Source organism: Toxorhynchites rutilus, chromosome 1, assembly GCF_029784135.1.
Source record: "Toxorhynchites rutilus septentrionalis strain SRP chromosome 1, ASM2978413v1, whole genome shotgun sequence".
Classification (NCBI taxonomy): domain Eukaryota; kingdom Metazoa; phylum Arthropoda; class Insecta; order Diptera; family Culicidae; genus Toxorhynchites; species Toxorhynchites rutilus.
Genome location: NC_073744.1, coordinates 185,155,555 through 185,167,108, shown reverse-complemented (window position 1 = coordinate 185,167,108; position 11,554 = coordinate 185,155,555). Strand labels below are relative to the sequence as shown.

Sequence of the window (11,554 nt, the reverse complement as noted above, 5' to 3'; positions counted from 1 at the left end):
TACATGTACCTACTATATCAAATATGATTTGAGGACGAAAAAAAAACGCATAAATATATCCCATTTAGCTTGATATGTGCGAGTGACCACTTCGCCCCCACTAGGCGACCACTTTACCTCCAAGCAAAAATAAAGTTCGATTTGTCACCTTTTTTTCTAATGATGGAAAGTGTACTATTTCGAATTTCTATAGTAAAAGCCGTCTTCTATCTTGAAGAACAATGAGTTGAACTATAATGTTCTTCGAGAAACGGAACTTGAATCGGTTTGTGGACGCCGGAAATGGGCATATTCCTTAGGGTGACCACTTTGCTCCCACTTCCCCTAACATCGCCGATTAACTTGATTAAACAAAAAGCAAAAACCCACGCCAACAGTTACAGGGAAAGTTTCGGCACAAAGAAAGACGTCAGCCAATCCGTTACGACCAAGCGATTCGACTTGAAGGAAATATATTATATTACACATAATTCCTCAATGCGTGCATTCCGATACGTGCCCAAATCAAGTTTGCCGTGAAATCCAACCAATGAAAGTATCCACCCTCTCTCCCTCGTGTTCCCTATTTCAATAAACCGCTACTCGGCGCCTACTTACTACACACACTGGAATATTCTGCTGCTGCCGTTGCCTTTGCCATTTCTATCCGCTGAGTCAACGGTGTAATTACTGTAAATATGAATCTTCTACCGCCAGAAGGCTCAACTACCGTTTGGTTTGTTTGCTTTTGATTTCAATCTGATCATCATAATGCTCTACTAATCCTGCGCGAACATTGCTTTTTCTATATCTACACTCAAAGCGGCTCAGTTTAGATAAGTTTCTGTTCGTTGTGATCAACGGTATAAAAGATAAAAGTTAGTACTGCTCAACGCTGATATTAATAATGTTCCTTTTAAACAAGGCACTATTTTCTGTTCCGTCTCTAAGGCTACAATAATTTATCAAACTGTACAACAATACTTGCTCTCGAGCTTCGACAGGTAGTTGCCACAATACTTTCTCTTCACTTCGCTAAAAACTACACAAAACAATGGTTTATATATATATTAAATTATCCATTTGTCAAACAAATATTTCTACTCTATGGAGAAGACCCTATCCTTCTGTTTTGTACACTCGATGTTACTTAGCTGTTCATTTTCCAAATATTCAAAATAAGGCGCGCGCCTGAGGAAAGCTTCCGTTTTTTTTTGGGACAATCTCTGTCAAAATAGTTACCGGTCTCGTTGTCGGGTGGCGCCATCGGCCTCCTCAATGCAACGCTCGACCCAACGACGGCGTCGCGCCGATCGTGCTTCCGCCCACGCCCAGGCTGCCGCCACCGCCAGCACCGCTGGGTGGTCCGCGATCGTTGTTTTCCTCGATGTACAGATTACCCGTTCCCTGCGGTTTGATACAGCTCTTGCCATCTGCGAATGTGGAGGGAAGAGAGGAAGAAAGAGAATAGACAATTAACAAAGGTGATCAAATTAGTTAAAATGCGACGGTTTTATGCTTGATGAGACGCTGTCACCACTTTGTCGCAGCCATCTATTGTAGAGCGCGCGGTCAGAGAACGATCAATAACATTATTTTATCCGCGAAGGGGTGCTATTCATCTCGAAAGAGGAAATCACGCGAGTAGGTGAAGGTGCAATAAATTCTGCAACCACAACAAAAGGAAACCCCGATGAAACGGGAGCCAAATGTTTGCCATCATCAGAGGTTGTTTAGCGGGATTCATGTTAGGATTCACCAATAAATCACGCTCCGTGGCATTGGGCGAGATTTACGCGAAAAGAGCTACAAATTATTGTCGGGGTGGAGTTGCCAAGCGCTTGGGTTTGTTTGTTTTCGCTGAGCATCTGATGATGATCATCGATCGATTAGTTGAAACAACAAACAAGCGGAGCCATGAGTTACTTCATTATTCAGATTGAGGATTTTATGAACGGCGTGTTGGCGGGGAAAATTTCATATGTGCCGCTGAAAGATGTGAGTGGCCATTAAGTGTGAAAAAACTACAAATTAGCTTGGCATGCAAGGAATGTTCTTTCAGATGTAGCTGTTGATGAAATTAGGGTGAAATGATGTAGAATTTCGAAGCATCAAGCCCATAAAACACCCATTCATTATTGAAACTACGAAATTGAATAGATTTCAAATGCTTCAAGCAACAAGTTTACAATGGCGTTTATTCTCATTCTGATTGCAGAGTATCAAATCTAGCCAAGCTCCGATGACCAGTTCAAGACACTTCGTTTTATTTGTGGTTTACAATCGTTACAAGATCCAGACGGCCAAGCTCGGTTTAAAGGGTGTGTCACATCAAATTGCATCACGGAAAAAACGCTGTAGGAATTCGCCCAGTAGACCGATCCTTTTGAAAATTTTAGACAGTAAAATAAAAACTATTAAACAACTTTCGGCATTTTCTTTTTATTCATACTTCGAGCCCAAGCCCGTATGCTCGCACCTTCCTCTTTACCCCGTCCATAAAGTTCTGTACAACGTCAGGTTGTAGTTTTTTTTGAACAGAAATCCATTTTCTCTTGAAGTCCGCCTCCGATTTGACAACTTTTGGGTTCTTCCGGAGGGCCTGCTTCATAATCGCCCAATATTTCTCTATTGGGCGAAGCTCCGGCGCGTTGGGCGGGTTCATTTCCTTTGGCACGAAGGTGACCCCGTTGGCTTCGTACCACTCCAACACGTCCTTTGAATAGTGGCACGAAGCGAGATCCGGCCAGAAGATGGTCGGGCCCTCGTGCTGCTTCAATAGTGGTAGTAAGCGCTTCTGTAGGCACTCCTTAAGGTAAACCTGCCCGTTTACCGTGCCGGTCATCACGAAGGGGGCGCTCCGCTTTCCGCAAGAGCAGATCGCTTGCCACACCATGTACTTTTTGGCAAACTTGGATAGTTTCTGCTTGCGAATCTCCTCCGGAACGCTGAATTTGTCCTCTGCGGAGAAGAACAACAGGCCCGGCAGCTGACGAAAGTCCGCTTTGACGTAGGTTTCGTCGTCCATTACCAGGCAATGCGGCTTCGTCAGCATTTCGGTGTACAGCTTCCGGACTCGCGTCTTCCTCACCATGTTTTGCCTTTCGTCGCGGTTAGGAGCCTTCTGAACCATGTATGTACGCAGGCCCTCCCGCTGCTTGGTCCGCTGGACGAATGAACTTGACAAATTCAGCTTATTGGCGACATCCCGGACCGAACTTCTCGGATCACGTCTAAACTGCTTAACTACGCGCTTGTGATCTTTTTCACTGGGACCCGATCTGGCGTGGAGGTAACATCCATACTTCTCACGCTCAAGATCACGAGTTCAATTCTCACTCCCGACATTCTTCCAAAATGGAAGGTAAAAGTGACGAACCAGCCAGAAGCGTTGAAAGTCACTATAATACAGAAAAAAAAAAATCTTTTTCACTGACGGAGCATCCATTTTTGCCGTTCTTCACCTTCCGGTCGATGGTTAGGTTCTCGAAGTATCGTTTTAGTACTCTGCTGACCGTGGATTGGACGATTCCCAGCATCTTACCGATGTCCCGATGTGACAACTCCGGATTCTCGAAATGAGTGCACAGGATTAATTCACGACGCTCTTTTTCGTTCGACGACATTTTTTCCAAATTTACGAAAAATTGACAGTGAAGCATGGCCAACGTGATCTATACACTCTTATCTGATTATAAGCGAAAGCTGAAGATATAATTCCTAAAAATTGAATTTCTACAGCGTTTTTTCCGTTATGCAATTTGATGTGACACACCCTTTATTGGTAAGTTGGAAGCAAAAACACATGTTACACCAGAGAAAATCACGAAGCTCGCTCTACAAAACTCAAATTGAGGATATGAAGGGATATCCTCCAATAACCGAACCAAAGCGCGTTATTCATACCGCTTTTGAAGTCCGCGCACGTTGCAAAGTGCGAAAATGGATGCAAATACAAAAGTACTCGCATCTTGCATCTGTTTTGCAATGCCGATTTTCCCAGGCTCATTGATTTTGAAATTTGTGTTGGGGAAACTGATTGCGTACAGCCGAAATGCAGGTGAGTACAAAAGTACCCACACCTTGCATCTATTTTGCAATGCCCATTTCCCCAGCCTCACAGGTTTAGAAGTCTGTGTTAGGGAAACACACAGATTCCAGCGTTCGTATATCAACCGCTGCACAATCATGACTGATTTCCAGATTTCCGAGCGGACACTCGTTTATATACAGATTTGTGTGATATCAATACACCCATACCTCGCTTTTCGGCCTAGATACGTTCCACGAAATTTGGTTGCAAAGCGAAAAGTCGTACAAGGAATCAATTATACTAATACAAATTCATACAAATCCAATCAGGTCGGTTCCAAATTTGTTAAATATGTACCATGGTTTATCATACATAATGCAGTTATCTTTTGACGTAGAACTACGTCTTTCATTAAGGGTGCCAGATCAGAAAACAGATCACGTTTTCATGAAATAAAGTTAACGTTAGTAACTATTTTTGCCGTGAACGGATTGTGGCGATTTACATACCAAACGAAACGGAAATTCCCTAAGATTTGTTTGATATTCTCTACATTACAATCCCATAGTCTGTGTATGGTTTAAATTGATGAAAATTGGAAGCAATCCCATTTCCTCATACATTTGTACTGTCCATTTGTGTGCTTTCCCGAACAGAGCTGTCAGTAACGAGCAACTTATCGACGAGCAACGAAGGGGAAATCGTTAAATGTGAAGTCTCCGTGAACGAAGAAGAACGAAGGGGAATATTTGCCTAGAGTATAAACAGTGGATATCGCTGAGGCAAACGTTCATTCTTGGTGAGGACACCGACTGGACAACACCGGAGCTGGGCGAGCTGGACGGCGAGGGATCGAATGGTTTTCTCAAGGCAATGGAGGTGGAGGAGTAATATGAGAAAAGAGTAGAGTTTTCCAAGGGGCTTTTCGAAGGTTAGAGATGAACGAACTAAAGAAGTTTAAAGTCTCTTTAATTCATCAAGCAAAGGAAGGAAAGGCAAACTTTCAGTATCGTTCTAGATACGAAACAGTGAACATCGCTTGTTCTTCCTTGTTTTGCGCCATCACATGTCTTCGTTTCGGACTGAGCTGTGGACGCGACCAAATTACTCACTCGCTGATGTCTCTGGTATTACAATCATTGTATTAAACTGATGCCGTTGGATTAATGTTTTGAGCTACATCAAGCTAGGCTATCGTCAACTCATCAAGAAAATAAATGTTCTGGAATTTTGTCAATGATTTGGTTTCGCATGATGGTAGGAAAACTCTCTCCACAAAGGATGACAGCTAAGCTAATCTAGACTGGCAATATTAACAGAAAGGGCTTCTGTTGAAAAGAGCGCAAAACAGAGATAAACTTCAAGCCATCGATATATGGATATTTGTGTGCATGCGTGCTTCATTACCCGTATAAAATAGTGCATCTTCGCTACGCTGAAACCCCATTTGTAATGGTAAATATAAACAAGGACTGGAGCGATTTATTTACGTTAGGATATTAGTAAAGAATATCTGCTGATGCAAATATTCAGCCTTTTTCCAAGCAGTTAACATTGTTTCTGTCATCATAAAGGCTTAGTTGGTGCCATTGGCATTGCATCAATGCATTGAACTGACGCTATGGTGAAGCAGGTGTTAAGGTTGTGCACCAAAAAATTATTTGGGGAATACCAAGCTATTCAATAAGTTATAATAAGTCATTCATATGAATGGATAAACTTCATAATACGTTCTAAAACTGCATTCTTTCACTTTTCATTTTTATTCAATGCCGCTGTTTCTTAAATTGCACTACCCACGAAAAATACTTTTTGAATGGAAATGAATGTACGAAACAAATATGATCTTTATATAATACTGATCAGAAGTAAATCTACAAATATTTCCTAATAATAAAATTTGCGAATTATTCGAATATATCCTTCATTCGGTAACTGTCGCATTCTGGTAAATGTTACATTTAGTAACATGCATGTTGCATTCGGGTGAGTGGAATACGGGTGAACTGTCTCTCGCAATCAATTTTTCAGAGCGTATGCAACAAAATTTCGATCGATTAATAATTTCAACTGTTCTCGTTTGATCCAATACAAAACATCGTATTTCACATACTGACACAAATGCGGTTGCGACTAATCAACATTGACTTGTAACAAAAAGTTTACACACAAACAGCTATCACACCATTCTTTCCTCTGATCTTTTTTTATAGGTTCCTCACTATCACGTGTTAAGCGCGAGCCCTCTCGAAAACTGTTTTGCAAAAGCTCGTAAAAATCTTTCCACTGGGAAGAAACGTTGGCTACGTGCACTGAATTTAGGTTATTTTCCTACGAATCGCCGCCGATGACGACAGTTGATTAGGGGCAACAGAAAACAGGGCTGTCACGATCAAAACAACTCACCCAGAAGGACTGCGGGATTGACACTCAGGCTGCGCGGCGCGCCTACTGCGACGTGTTTCGAACATCCGCGCGTCAATCAAAACCGAAAAATGTGGCTAGCAACAATTCGCAGAATGTAAGCAATTCCGGGGAGAATCCCGAGCGGCGGCACCACCGAAAACCGACCAAAATCAGATTAAGAATTTTTCCGTTTACCCGGACTCCCACCGCAGTGTAAACACTATTTTGAATAAATAATCTTCGGATTGTGTGAACGAGTGAACAAACGAAAGCGAGACGGTTAGGAGAGGCGCGGATAAAAAATGAACATTATTCAACAGAAATCGTGTGCATCCATCCTATTGTGTATGCAGACGCTGTCGACATACATAATAATCGCGCGGGATTATGGCGACTCGAAGACTCCTCTGTGTGTGCCGCGATTTTCGATTGCAATGCTCGAAAGCACTCCCCGCAAACAACCACTCAAAAAGACATAAATCGATCGTCGTTTCAAGGATTTTTTTATTTAGACTTGCAACACAAGGGTAAATGTGCTTGGCATGTCGAACGCGATGCGGTCCTCCCCATCCGAGCCAAGCGACAAAACCGCAGAAATAAATAATCCCACTACCCCACACCACTAGGCGAAAATAGTCCATTCGGAGTCGCCAACCGACACCACCTGGCCAAGACCTCGTTAAATCGCAGCCGCCGTGGCAACGGTCGCCATCTAAACGACACGCAGTTGGGACGATGTCAAATTGGACGCAGCGCATTATGAACGGCGGCATGGCGTGAAATTACGAATTACGAAGCAAGCAAGCGAACTTACCGAGCAGCTGATCCAAATAGACACAGCGCACCTCGATCGGGTGCTGGTGACGGTGGCCGTGGCCGCCGGGGTGCAGACGGGAAAGCTGATGGAACTGGTGACCACCGTGTTGGTGACCTCCGCCTCCGAGGGTACGAAACCGATGATCCCCGCCGTCGATCACGTCGTCCAGGAAGATCGAACCGTTCTCGAGCTGCTGCATGCTCGACAGGTGATTCATGAGCTGGGCGGACAGAGCTTCCATATCTGGGGACAAAGAAATTGAGTTGTTTTTTTTAGGAAAAGAGGCACATTGGTGGCGGAATTAATGAATGCGTTGGTAATGTAGGTCATTTTGCGCTGTTTGTGATTTATTTGCTGGATGCTGAAATGTTATTTCTTCTGCAAACTGTGGACACGATATTGGAAGGGAAAAAAGGCAAAATCGAAAATTATTCGCTCTGCTCTCCGTTAAGGCCCATTTATACGTTGCTAGTAGCTGACTTCACAACGAGCAGCTACTGACCCGGTGAACTCGCTTGACAAATGGTTGACTCGCCTTGTCCGTTCACACAATGTGAGCTGCTGACAAGAAACTAGATACTAAGTACGGGTTTACCAGAGATGCCAGACGATTTTTCAAATGTCCATCAAATAGTCAGAAACAGCAATCAGGTCCGAATTTGACAGATGATTGATCCGAAATCAACTTATTTATTGGCTGTTTTCGGCTTAGGTTTTCAGTTGAATTTATCATTACACAATTTTAAATTTTATCGCGAGACACACGCTGGCCGTGTTTACAAATACTTTGTGCTGAATTTCTTTGAACTGAGGGTACTATCCGAAAAAAGCAGAAAGAAAAAAGGATTCGGGCCAGGAATTGGATGCAAAGAAAAGGAGTAACAAATACAATACTGGAGTAACTCCACGATGATGATCCCCGAGAGTACAGAGCAGTGTTGGAAATAACACCTGAAAAAGTGAAAAAACTGTTGGATTTAATTGCTCCACAAATACAACGCCAATATACACTCATGAGTGAAACTAGAAATGATGTGCCTTTCTTCTGGAATATGGAATATATATCAGATTATTGTCGCTATTTTTTAGAACCTCGAAAGCATCCATAGCTTAATTAATTCCGAAAGTATGTGGTGCTACAAATGGCAGTCTAAAAGATTTTTCAAAATTTGATTTACTTCGCGTTGACAGCAGCTTCGTGTACCAATTTGTGAAATGAAAATGATAGTAGATTCGCCGGAGGAATAAATACGTCTCAAAAACTAAAATAATGAATGAAAATATACTTTTTTCAAATCGAATATGTATTCTGTTTCTTAGAACAATACTTTTTTTTGCAAGTTGTGAGTGAATTTTGAATGAAAATTGTGCCCGATGATGATTTTATATTTAGATTCCCAATAAAACTGTCTCAATAAGAAAACGTGCCCCGCCAGTGTGCCAAACAAAATAACAACGATTCCGTTTAGAAACTATTAGGGTTTTATTTGTTTTTCCAATATTTTTCAAGTCTATAAATATCTTCGCATATTTTCAAATATCTTAAAAATAGAGACATTTGTTTACATTTGGCATCCCTGATTCGAACGCTAAATTCTGTTTTTTGACGTTTTGAGGGATGCGAGTGCGAGTAAATTCAAAAAACTTTGAAGTAGCTCGCACGCCGAATCACACATGACACTAACTGGCATGATGTGTTCACACGGTGTGAGTAGCTGCACTGCAGTAACTGACTAGATCGACTCGTATGCTTACTCGCACCGTCTGAACCCGGCTTTACGCTCTCCGTTTACCATCAGCAAAAAAAGGTCTCTTTCAAATATACAGGGTGGGCCATTTAAAGTGGAAGGATTTGTTTTTGCAATAGCAAAGTAAAGAAGTGGAATTTTAAATTATTTTTTTTGAAATTCATTTATTTTGGTCCAAGGAGATTTGTTCTAACTACTTTTTGATTATGATATCTCGTAAATGACCGCCTCTGGCCTTGACCGCAAAATGTGCCCTTTTTTCGGCATTTTCCATCACTTTGCCCAATGTTTCGGCCGATATGGCAGCAATTTCTTGTCGGATATTGTCTTTCAGCGCAGCCAGGGTCCTTGGTTTACCAGTGAATACCTTGGATGTTATTTTCCTCCTGCTTACACTTCCGAATTCAATATGGTTAGTGCGCAGAGCGTGTGATGTCTACCCAAGCAGCAACGTTCTAGGTTTATATACATATTATTCGTTCTATGTCCTCCAAAACATGTTGAAATTCAGACCAATTGTTCTACCATTTCAACAACGACTGGTGCAATGTTCATAACAAAAAATCTAACCCTAAATGGTTCATAGAGCCCGCGTGCTATGCTGACTTCGAATTTATATAAGCATTATATGTTATAGGTCCTCCAATTCATTCTGAAACTTAGAAGATCATAGGATCAATGTGCTCCATTGACTTTAATTGATATGAATATTAAACCCAAGTAATCTTGCTTCCGTTTACATCCGTTTACATAAATCGACCCTTCAACGAAATGAAAATCCGAAAATCTCATGTGTCACAACATGCTACAAAGATTATTTTTAGGTAACCTTAAAAGGAAAACCTGTACAATTAATTAGACCGGCTGTATATTCTATTATATATCAAATGTTCCTCAATCGAAATCCATTCCATTCAATCCAAAAGAGCTTCTCACAATTAAAACCTAAGAAGGTATCCGAGAGAACTTCTCTAAAATCAATCGTCCCGGCAATACGATATTCATAGCTTTATAGAACTCCAATCGCGACGGCGGAGAGTTATCTTTGGGAAACCTGAAAAGATAACCGGGAGAATTCTAAAATCAATCGGCCGGTGTTATATTCCGCTATTCATCTATATTGAATTTCCATCTCGAAGGGACATAGTTATCTTTCTGAGAAGCCGAGAGAACTCCTCTAGAAACAATCATCCCGGAGCTATGTTCTAGCTTTATAGAAATTAAATCGCGACGGAGGAGAGTTATCTTCAGGTAACTTGAGAAGATTACCGAGAGAAATCCTCTGAAACCAATAGAAGTTCCTCGAATATTGTTTCACAGTAATGTTCGAGTGGTGGGAAACGTTATTTTGATCTGCTCGAATGGTTAATTAATGGTTCAATTCGCTATTCATGAGCTACATGTAAATATTACACGAATCTACGAAGTAAGGTCTATTTCTCAAACACTGGAATAGATAAAAAATATGTTTTGAATAACTCAAAGCTGAAAAAAAAAACGATTTTTCAGGATCCAGTTTTCTTCCAGTTTTTTTAGGAGCAATCTTCCAGTTTTTTTGAAAAATATTATTGGCAACTCTGCTTATAGGATACAATTTCATTTGAAAATGTGGTGTAACATTCTCGCGCATTGGTATAACAGCACCAGTGGTAATGTGGATAGCGTGGATGTAGTTTTTGTGAAACGTACATTGCATTTGCATTTCGAGTGAGCAATTTACGCGTGACTGATTCGCAGCGATACATAAAAATGGTACCTTATAGTATTAGTGTTAAATTATAGATAGTTCAAACTTTTCAATTCATTCGCCTCTAGCTTTGGAAACGGCCAATTTAAGAAAAATCGAAACTTTGAAACTTGGCCTTGAGAAAGGGCATTTGAAGGGTTCGTTGATCGCTTGTTCGAGGCTTTAAATTATAAAGTTCGATCGTCTCTAGTCTCGAAAAATTGGCCCTTTGAATTGACCCACGATCGTCTGCTTGTGATAATGATAAGGATCCTTTTGAAGTCAGTGTGATTATGTGTAAATGTATACTGAAAATAAAATCTAAAATAATACTTTCCATTATTTTACTCTATGTTCTTTTTTTCGGCTTCTCATTTCAAAACAACGATGCATAATAATCGGTGACAAATTGGCACGGTTTTGGCCTGCAATTGGCAATACGTCGATGAAATTATTGCAAATGGGCACCATTGTAAAAGGAAAGTAGGAAAAGAAGGACAGTGTGGGTAAGATGGACACTTTTGTATGATTGATACAAGCCCCGGGCAAGGGGATATGATCCGCGAGTCAAGATGTGCTACAAATTTAGCTGTCATTGCCAAACCTATCAAATTACTCGGCGAACTCAAGGCAAATCTATGGAACAAGGTGCGCCCATTCGCTAACTAAAAAAAGAATTGTTTTTTGAAAAAAAAATTTATGTGAAATGTAATGATCATGATGATCACAAGGGTCTGAATGATAATATAAAACGTAGAACCCTAGGTTGATCTGGCTTAAAACGCACGTAAACGTAAACGTCAAGCACTAACTCGAAACAATCGTTAAATTCGTGAAAATTTAAA

General features: G+C 41.1%; 1 protein-coding gene across 1 annotated transcript in view; it reads right to left on the bottom strand.

Annotated features, from left to right (window-relative positions):
• Positions 1-426: 426 nt before the first annotated feature.
• LOC129763658 (tumor necrosis factor receptor superfamily member wengen) overlaps positions 427-11,554 on the bottom strand; it is a 49,192-nt gene continuing 38,064 nt past the window's right edge. The window contains exons 4-5 of the mRNA XM_055762908.1: positions 7,233-7,478; positions 427-1,412 (exon numbers count right to left, since the gene is read on the bottom strand). Coding sequence (XP_055618883.1) covers positions 1,255-1,412; positions 7,233-7,478 — 404 coding nt within the window. The 3' untranslated portion in view covers positions 427-1,254. The remainder of the gene's footprint in view (positions 1,413-7,232; positions 7,479-11,554) is intronic.